Source organism: Kogia breviceps, chromosome 14 (genome assembly GCF_026419965.1).
Source record: "Kogia breviceps isolate mKogBre1 chromosome 14, mKogBre1 haplotype 1, whole genome shotgun sequence".
In the NCBI taxonomy this organism is placed as follows: domain Eukaryota; kingdom Metazoa; phylum Chordata; class Mammalia; order Artiodactyla; family Physeteridae; genus Kogia; species Kogia breviceps.
The window spans coordinates 81,073,915-81,092,890 of NC_081323.1; the positions used below are offsets into that span (position 1 = coordinate 81,073,915).

An 18,976-nucleotide genomic window follows, 5' to 3' on the forward strand; every position below is an offset into this window, starting at 1 on the left:
AGCATATATACCCTTATACTTTGCATATATTATACTTCAATTAAAAGTTTTAAGAAAGAAGATTCTTAACAAATTCTTTAATGAATTCTTAATAAAGATATATTCCCCATATATTCAAAAACAAAGAGCCGTTGGCTGGGGAGCCTCAAAGGGTTACACAGGAGAGGCTTTCAGAAATGAAATGCTAATGTCACCAAATGGTTGCAGTTCCTACTCTCTCTTTCTCATCTGCCATGTCAGGAGTAGATGATACTCTCAGACAAGTTTAAGAAATCAACAGTGGATGGGTGTATGTACACAGTTCAGACTAAGATATCGGCTGTAATCATACCAGTCCCGTCATGGACTTAATATTGAGGTGCTATGTGACTTTAGAAGGTTTGTACAGAGTATTTTCAACTGAAGAAATACTTCAAAAAGAGAGTTAGTTTGATATACTAAAGGACATTTATCCCTGAAGCCACAAGCAAAGGGGGTTACTCTGTGGACAGCAATCACCAATGGAAGGTAGGTTTGCTGCCAGAGATGGTGGCAGGGAACTTGTCTGGAAACCCTGGGATTCTGTGGGGTGTCTAGTACTTCCATGCTCATCAGCATAAGTTAACAGAAAATCAAAGCAAACAGAAAAGGCAGATCCACTGCGGAATGAAGGTTTGGGTCACCTCAACCAGGTAAAGAACCTTACTGGATAGGGTCCTGGCTGAAGGCAAAGAAAACATAATATAATGGGTAATGACTTAAGAAAGGTATGAATTTTTGTGACAAGCCGCAGAAATGGGGACACTGCATGTTTTCTTCCTTGTTATGAGTATGTGTGTTTCTGTAAATATTATAATTTGGTTATATTAACTGTTCTCTCTTCTCCTTCCCATTATTATTTTACAAAAATTTTGCTGGAGGTTTCCTTTGCCGGTTAGCCTTTAAATAAGAGAATAAATAGGTTGGGGGTGTATCTGAGGAGTAATTAACATAGCCCATGACTGGGCAGTAAATTAGTCTCCCAGAGACTGGTACAATGACTATTAGAACGGGGGCAAAATGGTTCCCTCTGTAGGAAGGGAAAGTTGCATCCCGTCAGATGGGACTGTTGTTTAGTTGTTACATGAAGGTTTAAATATGCGGAGGTGTGTGTGGATGCCGTGTAGCCAAAGGGGTAGCCTGTGAGTCATTAAGCTGCTGTCTCAGGTCCAGACCTGCCCTCTTAGATTCTTCTGAAGCATGGACTGCAAACCAGTTGGTTCCTTGAGAATCTCTGCCACAAGGGAATAGAGTAGGGAAGCTACAAGGCTAGAAGAGAGAAAAGGAACTTGTATCTTTCTTTTGGCTTGCTGCATCCTGTTCCCATCAGGGTCACTCGCTCCTTGGTATATTCCTTTAATCTAGTGAAAGCAGACCCTTCCCATAGCAACACCTGGATCCACCTTACAAGTTTTCCAACACAACCAGATCCAGTTTCAACATGTCCCCCACATATACCAGGTACCATCCAAATAGTATCCCACCTTAGAAATCGGAAGTGAAGTTTTAGGGGTGGCAGCCAATTCTTTGAGTCATTACTTACATGATACCTTAGTATATAGTCCTTTTTATTACAACTAATTAATCTGTAAATTTTTTCCATAATAATAACTGGTATGGTTCCAGTAACTTGTATGGCTGTTTTCTCCTAAATAGACCACAACTGTTATGCCCAAGAAATATAAAAAATAAAATAAAATGGAAATTTTAAAAGAAACTGCAAGAAAAGTTAAGACACACACATACACACAAAAGCATATAAAGACAAAGTGTAAGGCAGAAAAAAATAAACCTCTATGATAGAGATGTGAACTATTATATCTATACTTAATATGGATAAAGAATTACAAAAATATGATTTTTCTCCAGTCAGCATGTTTATTTTTGGATGCAAACTATTCAGAAGAGGAATATATAAATAAAGGGGAGAAGATTTGCAAAACGGTGATTTCAGCACAATAAACTAAAAACTAAACCGAAAATTGAAATTTCCTGTGACATGAAAAAAGGGGGGAAAGAAAAAAACTTCTGTAAAACAGAGTAATAGATTCAAATACTTAGTCCCAAAAAGGAGAATTCAATACTGCCTGTCTTGCAGACTTCCCTAAAAATAACATACATAAAAAGTCTCATTCACTCACTCACATATACTCACACACACAGAGTTCTCTTTCTCCTTACCCCAACAATTCATTCCAAATGCCGTTAGATTACGCTGACCAAGATAGGCAGCTGCATCGGGGAGGTTTGATGGTCCAAAGCAGGGTAGCAGAATGAGACTATTTATATGAGGGGGGAGATGAAAGTGAGTAACAGGTCTGGGAGACTGAGACAAATGGGGGACAAGCATGAGTGGTGACAGCCCAACAAAGAGTGCCAAAGTGTCAGCAAGGCAAGGAGGCTGGCAGTAAGACATGGCTTAAACGAAATACGTAAAAAAACTGAGAATATCTGGTTGCTATGACTCTAACTATGACAAAGAATACTCTCTAGGAAAGGGAGGGAAAAAACCTTGGGGTGTCAAGAGAGGAACTGCAGATATGCGCATGAAAAAACATAGATGTAAATGGATGTACATATGTATGTAATTATGTGTATGTAAATACAAATAAACAGATACCCTAGCTTTGTCCACTTAGAAGCAATGACATCCCAACTGCAGTAAGAACATGTAGCACCTAGGTTATGATTTCTTCTTAATAAATAACACTCTCCACAGTGAGGAACCAGGGCTGACTCTAGTGCTGGATTAGGGAAAGAATAAGATGAACCCTAACAACCTAGCTTAGCAAAAAATTTCAAGTTCTCCTAAAACGACGGGGATATTTACAAACAACGCAAGGAAAGGACACGGGGGACATCTTGAAGTGGTTCCCAATGGCCAAAGCAAGGACTATTTGCAAATCAAAATAAATAATGATAATAATGAATTGTAATACACTGAATAAAACAGAAATATACTATAAAATAGAAATAGAGTGTACTCTAATATACATGAATCAATTTTAAGTGGAAGTTTGATGAGTGGTATTTATTTCCACAGCCTCAGAGAAACTCCCATGAATATAATAATTACAAAGGAAATACAATTAGTATAAAGAAATTACAGTGGAGAAGCCTAGAAAAACTAACTCTGGTCACATAAATAATACCTTCAGTAAACGCATAAATAGGAAACAACTTCCACCTGATATGAAAGGAGAAAAAAAAAAAACACGGCATCGTTTCTGTGCTATTTTTGCAAAAAAAGCATCACATGAATCTAATCATGAGGAAATATCAGATACTTCCTTCAAAAGTGTCCATAGAAGACCAGAAAAGCCTGAGAAAGCTGAAGAAGCCATTAATGGGAAAACAAACAAACCCAAAACTTGAAAAGGGTTTGAGAATTAGGAGTAATTTATCTTCCTTATTTTGATGATTATATTGTAGTAATGTGGGACAATATCCTTGCTTCTAAGAATCACACGCTGAAGTAGCTAAAAGAGTGATAGGGGACACACTGCTTTGGGAAAGATCCCTGGTGTTCTTGCGGCACACTAAACACACCTGGTGTTCTTGCTTTTCCTTCCCCACCAAAAAAAAAAAAAAGATAGGGTATCACATTGACAACTTTCTGTCAAATGGTACAGGAAAAAGGTCCTTATATTACACATGCAGGTTTTTTATTAGCTTGAAATAATTTCAAAATGTAACATTTTTAAATAAAAAGTTTAAGGCATTACAATATTATTCAATTTCTTTCATCACATCTAGTTTTTCTCTAGCTAACAAGTAGTCTGTCTTATAGATACTTGTGCATCAGTGGATACAGACCTATTGCCTCACTGTGTTCAAAGACAACACAGAATTCACTAATGGAGCTGCGGGTTATTTGCTCTTTTTGCAAAGCAGCAATGGGTCAAAAAAATGTGCATCTCCAAATGAGAGATATTACTGAAGTATCTTCCATAAGACAGCAATAATTATTACACACATCAAGAATTTTAAAACTGCCTGTTTCTCTACACCCTTACTGAGACTTGGGTATAAGCAGAATTTAATATCTGCCGATCTGCTGAGTGCAAAACTTTATCTTTCTTGGATTTTTATCTCCATTTCTTTAACTAAACCGAGCATTTTCTCTTGAATCTTTGGTCATTTATTTTTTGGATTAGCTCTTTGTAAGTCAAGTAAAACAACCCTTTGTCATTTGTCTTGCAAATAGCCATTCCCTGTTTCTTACATGTCCTTTGATACATTTTGGCTGATTTTGCCATACAAAATTTTTAGAATCTTTTCTTAGTCAAATTTTATTGCTTAGAAAGCTTTCAAAGGATTATTAAATTTTTTTCAATCGCTTTTAATCTAAGTTGTTATTATCTACAGACTTTTTAACACTTCTTGAAATAGAATAGATTATGGATGTTTTGTTTTTAGTAGTTTTCTAGTTGATTCTCTTCAGTGTTCTGTATACATAATCGTATCACCTGTAAAAGTTAATGGTACCCTGCATTTTCAAATTACTTACGCTAATTTGTAATGGTTTGGACATCTGGAACACTGGTAAGAAACATGAGAATGTGCTAGTGTCTTACGAGGAATGCTTCTTTTTTTTTTTTTGTGGTATGCAGGCCTCTCACCACTGCGGCCTCTCCCATTGCGGAGCACAGGCTCCGGACACGCAGGCCCAGCGGCCGTGGCTCACGGGCCCAGCCACTCCGTGGCATGTGGGATCCTCCCGGACCGGGACACGAACCCATGTCCCCTGCATCAGCAGGCGGATTCCCAACCACTGTGCCACCAGGGAAGCCCGAGGAATGCTTCTTGTGGTTCACTATTAAACAAAATGAGGGGGTGGCATTTACAATTATATATAATATGCCACCCAATCATGTTAAGAATTTCTGCTGCCTTTCATCATCTACCTAAGTGATATATGATTTGTAATTAGTTCAATAACATAAGTGAATTATGAGATTTTCTAATAAAATCATCCTCATGTTCACAGATGAACTCTAAATCTGAAATTCACTGCATAAGATAATTTCTGAAGCAATCTGAGAGTACAGCTTTTGCCCCACAGTGACAGGCCCTGCAACAGTGAGAATTGAGATGTAACACAACATAATACCAATTGGCATCCATCCTCTGCAAGAGGTCAAACAGGAGACATCATAGTTTATATGTGCCTTTAGTAAGAAAAAACTGTAAAAATCCATTTTTTCCTTACCAATCACCAAGACTAATTTAAAAATATATCCCTAGAAATAATATGATGACCTTTAAAAATTACATATATATATATATATATATATATATATATATATATATTGGGGGGGGGGGCGGTACACGGGCCTCTCACTGTTACTGTTGTGGCCTCCCCCGTTGCGGAGCACAGGCTCCAGACGCGCAGGCTCAGCGGCCATGCCTCACGGGCCCAGCCGCTCCGCGGCATGTGGGATCTTCCCGGACTGGGGCACAAACTTGTGTCCCCTGCATCGGCAGGCGGACTCTCAACCACTGCGCCACCAGGGAAGCCCTATATATTATTTTTAAAAGATTAAGTTGCTTTCATTCTGACTCTTATCACAGAACCAGAATAACAATAAATTATTACAATAAAATTGTAATCAAGTCAGGAAGACCTGTATGTTTTTAAAATAAGCAAAAATACTCTGCCCTAGAAATGGAACATGGCAAGAAAGCAAACATTAAGTAAAATGTCCAAGACAATGCTCAGTTCTAAAAGAACCTGAATAGTAAAAATCAATTTATCTCTATGATAAAAGTGGGAAAAAGGGAAGAAGTATTGGAAACAAGTGGCAAAGTAATTTTATTTTCATTTTCCACGTTAATAGGCAACAAATAAAACCAAACCTTAGGGCTTCCCTGGTGGTGCAGTGGTTGAGAGTCCGCCTGCCGATGCAGGGGACATGGGTTCGTGCCCTGGTCTGAGAAGACCCCACATGCCGCGGAGCAGCTAGGCTCGTGAGTCATGGCTGCTGAGCCTGCGCGTCGGAGGCTGTGCTCCGCGCAACGGGAGAGGCCACAACAGTGAGAGGCCCACATACCGCAAAAAAAAAAAAAAAAAAAAAAAAAAAAAAAACCTTAAAACTACATGAAGGGCTTCCCTGGTGGCACAGTGGTTAAGAATCAACCTGCCAATGCAGGGGACACGGGTTCGAGCCCTGGTCTAGGAAGATCCCACATGCTGCAGAGCGACTAAGCCCATGCACCACAACTACTGAGCCTGCGCTCTAGAGCCCGCGAGCCACAATTACTGAGTTCGCGTGCCACAGCTACCGAAGCCCACACGCCTAGAGCCCGTGCTCCACAACAAGAGAAGCCACCGCAATGAGAATACAGTGCACCAGAATGAAGAGTAGCCCCCGCTCGCCGCAACCAGAGAAAGTCCACGCACAGCAACAAAGACCCAATGCAGCCAAAAATAAATAAATTTATAAAAAGAAAACCATATGAAATAGTATGAAAATGACATTTAAAAATAAGGAATTACTAAGCAATACTTTGTAATGGGAAAGAATCTAAATATAGGAAAAAAGAATCTTTAAAAAGGGACTTCCCTGGTGGTCCAGTGGTAAAGAATCTGCCTTCCAATGCAAGGGATGCGGGTTCCATCCCTGGTTGGGCAACTAAGGCCATGTGCAACAACTATCGAGCTCGCGAGTGGCAAACTAGAGCCCACACACAACTAGAGAGAGAGCGTAGAAAAAAACAAACCCGAAGCCCGCCCGCCAAAATGAAGAAAGAGCCTGCACACCTCAACAAAAAAGATCCTACACGCCGCAACTAAGACCCGACACAGTCAAAAACAAAAATCTGAAAAAAGAGAGGATATATGTGTATGTATCACTGATTCATTTTGTTGTACATGTAAAACTAACATTGTAAATCAACTAAACTCTAATAAAAATATTTTAAATAAATAAATAATAAAAATGAAAATAAAGAATTAAATACCAAAAACAGCTTAGAGTTAAAGACAGTTTCCCTGGGGAGTAAAAAATATGGGAATGCAATGGGAAAAGGCATAGTCAAGACAATATTATACTGATTTTTGTAAAAAGCACTATAGGACTAGATGACATTTATTATTATTATTCCTCGTGTATTTGGAAAAAACTATTAACAAATTTTGTCTATAAATGTGTAATTAGCAATGAATTTCTAGCTACTATTTTGTCAAACAAATTACTATCTTGGGGTTTTAGTAAAATATAGTAACATTAACAACGTCACCTTGGGAATAAATTTGTTCTGTCTACTTCTCACCAAAGCAATAAGTACTGAGTCAAAATACAACCTTCCACATTAAGGAAAAGGCTTCTTACATTTCATAATTGAGTCTAAAAGCACAAGTACATACCAGAATCTTCTGTGGGTTCAGTTTTCACTTTGATGGGGCCACAACTGAAAGGAAAAGAAGCCCTGATGAAGCTCTGCATTGTGAAGGCCACTCACACAGTGTCAAATGTCCTGGAACTCACTGTATAAGCTCATTCACCTGACCAAGCTCAATGCGAAACTGACTCACTTTAAAATTTACACATTTATTTCTTGCATAAACAACCTGTCAACTGAATTTAGTACTTTAATTCCAATCAACCATATGGGAGAGAAAAGTATAATAAAACAACACTGAGTAGCAAATGCCATCTTACTGTAAGGCCTTCCTATTCACAATGTGGTCATCAGACCAATCACATCACATAGTTCACCCAGGAACTATTACCATCAAAACTACTAAGTCAAAAAGTGCATTTTCACAGGACCTCCAAAGGATTCAACTGCATCATTAAACTTCGAGATGTGTGACAGTGCTTTTTAATACTCTAATACCTCAATAATCTAAACACTAAAACTTGCTGAGGTGTAGAGGTTCATTAGTACTAATGAGATATGCTTTACCTTCCACCTGGAGATAGCATTGACCTTTCAGCATCTGTTACCGTCACTCGACCACCTATGTACAAAAAAAATTAGATTTAGATTTTTCCAATACTTGAAGTATGACTAATATTTCCTAAGGTCCTAAATACAGAATGTCCTGGGGAAGGGACTTCACAGCCCTGGGTCATCAGAATGAGTACGGTGCTAGTTTAAGAGTGTCCTTCGTTCTCCCCTATAAGGAAGGTAATTAGGGATGATGATAATCATCTAACAGCTTTTATCCCCTCAACCCTCCAGAACCCTCCCTTTAATGAGAAAGCTTATTCTTATCAGTGAAACAGATACACCAATACACTATTACTGAATAAGACAACACCATGTATAAATGATGCCAGATTTCTATTAAGAGTAGATCTGGGGCTTCCCGGGTGGCGCAGTGGTTGAGAATCCGCCTGCCGATGCAGAGGACGCGGGTTCACGCCCCGGTCCGGGAAGATCCCACATGCCGCAGAGCGGCTGGGCCCGTGAGCCACGGCCGCTGAGCCTGCGCGTCCGGAGCCTGTGCTCCGCAACGGGAGAGGCCACAACAGTGAGAGGCCCGCGTACCACAAAAAAAAAAAAAAAGAGAAGAAAAAAAAAGAGTAGATTTGGATCAGAAGAACTGGAAAACAGTAACTGCTAACAGGTACAGTGTTCTTCTTGAGGTGATGAGACAGGGTGATAGTTGTACGTCTTATAAATATCCTAAAACCCACTGAATTACACAACATAAAATAGGGAATTTTATGTTTGTGAAAATAAAAAAGGAAAGACTGACACACACACACCGCCCAAATGATGACAAGGATGTAGAACAACTGTAATACACACACTGCTGGTGGGAGCGTAAACTGGAACAAACTGGAACAGCCACATTGAAAGCCAGTTTGTCAGTGTCTTGAAAAGGTAAATATGTAACTGACTACCATATGATCTCACTACTCCCTTTCAGGTATTTACCCAAGAGAAATGAAAATGTATGTCCACATAAAAACCTGCCCTCGGGCTTCCCTGGTGGCGCAGTGGTTGAGAGCCCGCCTGCCGATGCAGGGGACACGGGTTCGTGCCCCGGTCCGGGAAGATCCCACGTGCCGCGGAGCGGCTGGGCCCATGAGCCGTGGCCGCTGAGCCTGCGCGTCCGGAGCCTGTGCTCCGCAACGGGAGAGGCCACAACAGTGAGAGGCCCGCGTAACATTAAAAAAAAAAAGATAGGCATAAATTAAAAAAAAAAAAAAAACCTGCCCTCAAATATCATAGTGGCTTTCTTAATAACTGCCAAGAAATGGAAACCCAAATATTCATGGGCAAGTGAATGAGTAAACAAATTGTAGTGTATCTATACAGTGGAACACTAATCAGAAATTTAAAAAAAATAACTACCGATACATGAAACATGGATAAATTGTAGAACAAGAAGCAAAACAAACAAAAAAGAGTACATAAGATTCCATTTCTATTTTTTAAAAAAATCTAGAAAATGCAGACACATCTATGCTGATGACATGAAGACGAGTGAGTGCCCAGGGGCGAGGCAGAGAGAAGAAAAGAAGAATTACCAAGCGGTGTGCGGAAGCCTGTGGGTGAAGGATGTTTCATTACCATGATTGCAGTGATGGTTTTCACAGAATAGTCATGTGTCAAAACTTAACTGTACACTTTAAATAATGGAGTTTATTGTATGTCAACTGTATCTCAATAAGCCTGCTAAAAAATTTTTACACTGGAAAATACAATCCCATTACAATTGCAACTTTTCAATTACTTTGAAAGTTGGTAAGGCAAAAGACCTGAGTCATACAAACCCACCCACTTGGACAACTCATTATTATGACACACTCTATAGAAATATTCTTTAATTAACCACCAGGCCCCAATGTTTCAGAACAAGTTTCTAGAATCAAAGACTCATAAAATACAAACAGCAAACTAAGGATACTTAGTTTACTTAGTATACTTAAGAGTACTTCAGGGAAAAAAAATACTGATCACGAAAAAGTGAATTTTAATTTAAATATGACAAATAAATCTACACTTTCTCAATCTTAAAACGGACATATACAAAAACCAACAGCTAACATCATAATGGTGAAAGCCTGAATGCCTTCCACCTAGTATTAAGAACAAGGCGATGTATGCTACGGCCACTTCTACTCAATACTGATTTGGACAACCTTGCCAGAGCAACAAAATTAAAAAATAAAAAGCATTCAGATTGCAAAGTAAACTATCTTGATTTACATACAACATGACTCACTGTGTAGAAAGTCCAGAAATAAACAGGGTCAACTAAGTTGCCAAAGCAATTCCATATACTACAGGGACTATATACTTAAAATGTGTGAACTTTATAGCATGTCAACTATACCTCAACAAAGCTTCTAAACTATTAATCTTTTCAGGCTTCCCTGGTGGCGCAGTGGTTAAGAATCCGCCTGCCAAAACAGGGCACACGGGTTTGATCCCTGGTCCGGGAAGATCCCACATGCCGCGGAGCAACTAAGCCCATGCACCAGAACTACTGAGCCTGTGCTCCAGAGCCCGCGAACCACAACTACTGAAGCCCGTGCGCCTAGAGCCTGTGCTCTACAACAAGAGAAGCCACTGCAATGAGAAGCCTGCACACTGCAACTAAGAGTAGCCCCCACTCACTGCAACTAGAGAAAGCCCGTGTGCAGCAGCGAAGACCCAATGCAGCCAAAAATTAAATAAATGAATAAATAAATAAATTTATTAAATATATATATATTAATCTTTTCATCATGGTGAAAATAACAAAGGTTACTTATCAGAAAACAATATACACTTGGGTGTCTACATATTATTTTGCCCTTTCATGTTTACGTTGCTTAAGGGGTTGCCAATGACAACGGTTATTTCCTTTTAAAAGTCTCAAATAACCCCAGCTCCAAAGGGTACTAGTCTTCTAAATATTCCTTTTTCCCTTCAAATGGAATGTCTGGTCTTCCCCGAAGGAAGTCCTATTGAAATCCTCTTCTTTCTTCAAGGATCCATCTTAATGCCCTCTTCCTCATAAACATCTTCCTGGGCTTCCTCCAACAAACCTCCACTAACCATTCCTACAATGCGTACGCTGTGCTCTCTTCTTGTGGTGACTTTACAGGTTTTTATCTCCACCACTAGACTACCAGCACTAAAAAGGTTTAATGCTTGTACATGGTTTTGTATCCCCTCCTCACCCAATCTTATGCCCAATATTTCCGTGCCTGCTCAGTGAACGCTATGTAAATTAAATCACTCATAATTCTGGGAAATGAGGGCAGATTCAGGATATGACCGTACACATTGCAAACATAAAACCTTGAATACATCATAAAGCAAGCAGCTGAGTTGAAAACAAAAAACAAGTATCTGGTTTTTCAGCTCAGTGACTTTTCACTGGTTTATATAAATACCATAACACTCCACTCCAAAACGCCTTACAACATATTCTCAAAGAAAATAAAGGAGAAATCATTAAAATATATTAAATTTGACACAACAGGTTTAGGAACCCATCCTGTTATCATGTAAGCAAAACAATCACTTACCTAGGAGCTTCTTTGGCTCTAGGAAAGGTCTGCATTAAAACAAAACAAAAAACTATATGTAAACACAAAATTATCATACAGCATAAATTTAAATGGCTTCTACAGTAAACAAGAATTTTAAAAACATATTAACATAACTTAAATATTCAACTTTATAAGAATAAACTGTTGAGGGCCAGGGAAAAAGTACTTCACCTCTTAATGATAAATGAAATCCCTGCTTTGTTCTCCAAAATCCATTTCAGGGTTGCAAGATCATAGTTTTCAGGGTGTTTAAAGGATACTCCTTCTGGAAGCCCCTGCACCACCACAGCTGACTGATCTCGGAGCATCTTTTCATATGGAACAGGTACCACTGTTGATTTGCCTAAAGCTTTCCCTGAGGTTAACAGACAGGGATGAGGTGTTAAAAAAAAAAAAAAAAAAAAAAAAAAAAAAAAAAAAAGGATAATCATTAAATGGTAAGATTTGAAAAAACTAAACCAACATTCATCATCATGGCTTGATAGATGGCATTCGTGGGTTTTGTTTTTTGGTTTTTTTTGGCCATGCGGCCTACAGGATCTCAGTTCCCCAACCAGGGATTGAACCCAGGCCACGACAGTGAAAGCCCGAAATCCTAACCACTAGGTCACCAGGGAATTCCCTGGCATTCATATTTTTGTAATATTTGATTTCAAAACTACTTTCAAATACTATAGGGCCCTATTCCCATGTTAGCAGAAGTCTAAACCTGAAATGAATTCAAAAGGCCAAAATGAAAAAGATATAAAACACTTATATAAAACCCACACAAAAGGAAAGGAACAATGGCCCCACCCTGGTATAACACAATCTCTTCATATGCAATTCAGCCTCAGAACATGGAACCCTGACAAACCCAAGTGTTACCATAACATACCAGGCAGCTTTTGGCTAATATTCTCATTGAAAACACACGCTACATTAACAAATGAATGTATCCTGTCAGCTGTCTGTGTGTATCAGTGAGCCCACACATGCTAGAAACTCCATTCCTCAGAGTTGAGTATTACCTACAACCTCACAGTGCAACCTATATCCTCCCCCCCCCTTCCCTTATTCTTAAAAAGAGCTGTTTACTGCATAATTAGACTAACAAAAGGTGGTTTTTCCCGGGGATTTGGTGAGACCAGCACGCATGTCAAACATAAACAGCCCTCTTTAGATGACTGTGACACGTCCTGTAGTTTCTCTGGTGGGGATGCTGACAGGGGGGGAAGCTATGCATGTGCGGGACAGGGTCATGTGGGAAATCTCTGTACCCTCCTCTTAATTTTGCTGTGAACCTAAAAACTGCTCTTTAATTAAAAACCAAACCAAACCTCTAACAGCTACATTTATTTCTGGCCTCCCACAAACTGGAACTAGAAAGTAAGGTCATTTCCATAAAATCTACTTTATAAAAAAAAAAAAAAGAAGAAGAAGAAAGGTCATTTGTAATGTTAACCCAATATTTGGGAGTTAACCCAATATTTGGGAATTAACCCATTCATTTGTAAAAGTATATTACATGAATGTTATGGCAATTATGTGATCTGCCCTTTAGAAAAGTCAACTGTATAACATATCTTTTAGAAAATTCAAATGTATAACCTACCATAGCAAAAGCAGAAATAGTCCTCAACTGTTTTTCTGAGTGTTTCAATCTCTACAGCATCTACATTCATCCGATTCGCCTGGGTTGTTGATTTCATTTTATGCATCTCTGCAGCCTTTTCTTCTTCTTCAACACCTGTAAAATATTAATGATATATAAGGTCCATATCCATTATCTCAATATTTGATTTTTTACTAAGAATATTTTTTTCTAATACTAACATTTATGATTTGACAGAAAGGAAAGGGAGGAGGAACTTTAAAAATAAACACCTAGGGGCTTCGCTGGTGGCACAGTGGGTGGGAGCTCACCTGCCAACGCAGGGGACACGGGTTCAATCACTGGTCTGGGAAGATCCCACGTGCCACACAGCAATTAAGCCCATGCGCCACAACTACTGAGCCTGCACTCTGGAGCCCACCTGCAGCAACTGCTGAGGCCCGCATACCTAGAGCCCGTGCTCCGAAGCGGGAGAGGCCACCGCAATGAGAAGCCAGTGCACCACAGCGAAGAGTAGCCCCCACTCGCCACAACTAGAGAAAGCCCGCACACATCAACGAAGACCCAACGCAGCCAAAATAAAAATAAATAAAATTTTAAATTTTTTAAAAAATAAAAAATAAACACCTAAAAGACATGAACGACTTGAATGGAAATGATAAGAAACAGTGATAACCTCTGAAATAAGAGTAGCTATAACCATTCTACAAAGTAAAAATTAGATAACAGTAGTTTTAAAATGGAAAGATACCTTAAGACTAACTACAAACTTAAATATGGGAAGATTATCACCACAAAAAACATTCTTGTTGCAAAGTTTAACACAATAGCCACTAAACACCTGTGGTTTTTGAGCACTTGAAATGTGACCAGTCCGAATTAAGATGTGTTGTAAGTTTACAATATACATTAGATTTTGAAGACTTAGTACAAAAAATAGTGCACAAAATACCTCACTGATAATTTTTTATATTGATAACATGTTGAATGTTTTAGACACCAGTTTAAAATACAACGACTAAAATGAATTACTTGTTTCTCCTTACTTTTTATTAGAAAATATTAAATTACCTAAGTGATTTACACATTACATTATTTCTGTTGGACAGTACTTTTCAAAACTCTGAAAGAGAGCTTAGAAATTTTCTCCAAGAATTTCTAAAACTGACTCATAGGGACTTCCTGGTGGCACAGAGGTTAAGAATCTGCCTGCCAATGCAGGGGACACGGGTTCGAGCCCTGCTCCGGGAAGATCCCACATGCCGCAGAGCAACTAAGCCTGTGCGCCACAACAACTGAGCCCGCATGCCACAACTACTGAACCCCGCGCGCCTAGAGCCCATGCTCCACAACAAGAGAAGCCACTCCAATGAGAAGCCCGTGCACTGCAACGAAGAGTAGCCCCCCCGTTCACCACAACCAGAAAAAGCCTGCGCGCAGCAACGAAGCCAAAAATAAATAAATAAATAAATTTTTAAAAGGCAAAACAAAAAACTGACTCATACACCTATTGATTTGGTTTCAGAAGACAACTATTGATCCTTGTCTGCAGAATAATTTATAGAAACAAATATTAGGAACTTAAGAATTATATCCAAAGATTATTCTCTGTGGCATCAAATTATTGGTAACAAAAAAAAGTATGAATACTAATAGGCAGGGACTGCAATTTGCAACTGAGGACAATTCCCCTAATGCTTAGTTCTAACCACTGAAGAACCACATTAGCAAGACAGTATAGGGAACAGAAATGTAAACACAGCTGCCAGTTGGATTACAGTATTCATAGGACAGATGGCAACTGATATACACATAATCAAAGCAACGTTATTAATATAAATTTAAATATAAAAACAAAATCAAAGTCTTAAAAATTCTCAAAATGATAAGAAATAACGGAAAAAAATTTAAATAGATTGCTACCATAAAGCTTAAAAGATGATGGGGGGGTGTTTTACAGTGGAGGGGATATGTTTCCTAAAAAGATAATTTAGAATTGAAATTAATGAATTAAGTAAACTATTTTTATTCACCCATTATCTGCTTGTTGTATCATGAATTGGATCTAACTGGATAATGGAAATTTAAGTTTGGATCTTAAAGACATACATATTATATGCTGATCGACATGTTTAAGAAAATGCTGTATCACTGAGTTAACCATAAAACCTATGGAGAGGGCTTCCCTGGTGGCGCAGTGGTTGAGAATCCGCCTGCCAATGCAGGGGACATGGGTTCCAGCCCTGGTCCGGGAGGATGCCACGTGCCGCGGAGCAGCTAAGCCTGTGCGCCACAACTACCGAGGCTGTGCTCTAGAGCCCGCAAGCCACAACTACTCAGGCCCATTTGCCTAGAGCCCATGCTCCGCAACAGGAGTAGCCCCTGCTCGCCACAACTAGAGAAAGCCCGCGTGCAGCAACAGAGACCCAACACAGCCGAAAATAAATAAATAAAATAAATAAATTTATTAAAAACAAAAAACAACCATGGAGAGTGTTAGGTTAAACACAGTTACGAAAAATGTCACACTGTGAGAGGTCCTAGGTATTAACACCCTACAGTAAATTTCTTTACTACATTTGTTCTGGTATCAAATAAGTACACTACTTGGATGAACTCCTGATGGAGGATCACAAAACTGACTGAGGACAGAGGATAAGATGATTCCACTGAGGGAGTCGAGAAGACCTGTTTAACTTTGCTTCATGCTTACTCAAATTTAATGCACAGAGAAAAACTTTTTTTTTTCCCAACACAACAAACATCTATCAGGGAAAGACCTGCTTAACTGACTAAGAAATTTTAATCAGTTTGACATTTCTCTACCTTCTAACATGTTTCACTAATCCAGAGTAATGTCAAGTAAGGAGCACAGTACCATAAACATTTACCATTTTTCTTAAGCTCTTCAGTATTTCCCCTAATATGTTACCATGTCAGTGATTCACTTTGAGCATTCTGAAATGTCTCCATGGACTTCAGAAAGTCTTTTTCGGGAATAAATCTCATTCAGCTTTAGAAGAAAATACGATGTGTTATCCATAAATATTTAGGTTTAATATTTATGAAATACCCAAGATAAAAATACAATACTTACAGTATTTTACAAAATCTTTCTGAAAATCCTTTCTGGTGTTGACAAAAGCACGTCCTCTCTCTGTTCCAACAACAAATACGTCTGTTTCATACACTGCGATGCAGGCCACTTCTGCCTTGGACTTGGCCAGTTCTTTACACTGAAATACACAAACAGGAAATCTTATGTTATATACAGATGTTTAAAAGCACTGTTTCTGCTGGATGAATAAAAAATCTTATCACTTGACCTGCCTTAATACCTAATGTGGATGAGGTGAAGTTCCTAGTTTGGGCCTTAAGTTATCATATACACAACAGAGTCCCCATTTTTTTTAAGGGACCTCTCGTTCTAACAGATAATTTACAACCCTGATTTTATTTTATTTTTTGATATTTATTTATTTATTGATCTTGGCTGCACCGGGTCTTAGTTGCGGCACGCAGGATCTTCGTTGCAGCATCCGGGATCTTTTAGTTGCGGTATGTGGGGCTTCTTAGTTGTGGCATGCGTGCTGGATCTAGTTCCCTGACCAGGGATCGAACCCAAGCCACCTGCATTGGAAGCATGGAGTCTTACCCACTGGACGACCAGGGAAGTCCCAACAACCCTGATTTTAAGCAGAAGAAATCACGCAATTTATAAGAAAAAAGGCAGAAATCCTTTGTAATCTGTTATAGGTCAAATACCCAAGAAACAGACTCAGCTTTGCACACAGGCTTACTGGCGAGCACTCCCAATAACAACAGCTGTGCGCTGTGAGGGGGCAGGATTCCGCAAAGGGAGAATCAACAGCTGCCACAGATGCACCACAGAAATTCTGGAGCTGGGATGGGTCTCCCCAAGGAAGGGGAAAGACCCTGCGCAAGGGAGCCTCTGACACTCATAGAAACTGGTGGCTTAGGGCCATCAATCCTTAATGGGGGAGGTGGGGTCTGGAAGCCACACTACAACTTCCATCACATAATCCCACCTCCAGAAGTATGTCCATATGTATACAACAGGAATCCCATTTAGATGAGTATAATTTTACTGAGTATATTCCTATGAGATTAAATATTCTTTAAACTCTTAATAGAGTATATACCATTCCATTTTGTGGATAAACAATAATTCATTTAGTGCAAACCTTATTGAAAATGTTGCTGATTCTAATTATCACTCCTAAGAATAACAATGAAATACTAATCTGGGAACAAAATATTTATGTGTATCTTGAGTGACTTTCTCAGAACAGAGTCAGAAACATGAAACAACATAGTCAAAAAACTGTGACTCTGAAAGTACATACTTTTAAGGTTCTCAAAACCTACTAACAATTGCTTTCTAAGAAGGTTCTATCAGTTGATACTCCCATCTGCACTCCTAGAAGAGCTAACTCACAATATCCTAACAAATGTTATTGTGCAAGTTTCCCAGAACCATTTAAAAAGGGTACTTTAGGACTTCCCTGGTGGTGCAGTAGTTAAGAATCCACCTGCCAGTGGACACAGGTTCGAGCCCTGTGTCCTGGTCTGGGAAGACCCCACAAGCCGCGGAGCAACTAAGCCCATGCACCACAACTACTGAGCCTGCGATCTAGAGCCTATGAGCCACAAGTACTGAAGCCCGCATGCCTAGAGCCCATGCTCTGCAACAAGAGAAGTCACTGCAATGAGAAGCCCGCACACTGCAATGAAGAGTAGCCCCTGCTCGCCACGACTAGAGAAAGCCTGTGTGCAGCAACGAAGACCCAACGCAGCCATAAATAAAAATAAATAAAATAAATCAGAGTATTGTACCTTGGATAGTTTTTTGTAAATTAGGCTAACTTTAGCTTATTTTTCTACTATGTTGTTTCTCTATTAACGCATAACAGTGCCTCACTGATTTTAGGCATAGAAAAGCTGTTTATGGAATTAAATACATAATTATATATATTTTCTTCTGTTTTTTTAGTTTATCTTAATATAACAATTTTTAAAAATTTTTACTCATCTAGAATTTAACTTGCACAGTAAAGACTTTTTTCCGCCAAAGAACCTATGTTTTCTCAGCATCATTTGTTGAAAACTACAGCTTCCTCCATTTGTTTTTTGTTTTTTAAATTTACTTATTTTATTTATTTATTTTTGGCTGCGTTGGGTCTTGGCTGCTGCGCGCGGGCTTTCTCTAATTGTGGTGAGCAGGGGCTACTCTTCATTGCGGTGGCTTCTCTTGTTGCAGAGCACTGGCTCTAGGCGCGCTGGCTTCAGTAGTTGTGGCTCGTGGGCTCTAGAGCGCAGGCTCACTAGTTGTGGCGCACGGGCTTAGTTGCTCTGCGGCACATGGGATCTTCCCGGACCAGGGCTTGAACCCGTGTCCCCTGCATCGGCAGGCAGATTCTTAACCACTGCGCCACCAGGGAAGCCCCCTCCATTTGTTTTTGATTTGTACAATTACCACCCTCTAATTTCTTAAATGGATATTACTTGAATAATATTGCTTAATAACAGTATCTCAAATAAATAATTTTATACCTACTGTCACGATCAGAAATCTTTTGAACTGTAATAAAGTCACAGGAGAGAACTTGTGACCGAGGTGAGCCGACAATCGTTCCCAGCACGGCAAGCAATGCTGTACTGTAATTTTGTTATATGACATTTCTATGATATGTTATATGGTACATATCTATGAGATGTACCATGGCTGCTCACTTGTAAGGAACTATTACTTACTTACCTTGTGATAAATGACTGTGCATTCTTGCTGCACTATCCACTCTTAGTTGGACAACCCTGTCTCCAAAGGCAGTATTTACGA

At 39.2% G+C, this 18,976-nt stretch overlaps 1 protein-coding gene across 7 annotated transcripts in view; it reads right to left on the bottom strand.

Annotated features, from left to right (window-relative positions):
* Positions 1-18,976, bottom strand: part of GTF2I (general transcription factor IIi) — a 97,349-nt gene that overhangs the window by 56,327 nt on the left and 22,046 nt on the right. For all 7 annotated transcript variants that reach the window (XM_059038392.2, XM_059038388.2, XM_059038384.2 and 4 more), the window contains exons 3-8: positions 16,214-16,352; positions 13,117-13,251; positions 11,694-11,877; positions 11,499-11,527; positions 7,930-7,984; positions 7,388-7,431 (exon numbers count right to left, since the gene is read on the bottom strand). In XM_059038392.2, the coding sequence (XP_058894375.1) occupies positions 7,388-7,431; positions 7,930-7,984; positions 11,499-11,527; positions 11,694-11,877; positions 13,117-13,251; positions 16,214-16,352 (586 nt within the window). The remainder of the gene's footprint in view (positions 1-7,387; positions 7,432-7,929; positions 7,985-11,498; positions 11,528-11,693; positions 11,878-13,116; positions 13,252-16,213; positions 16,353-18,976) is intronic.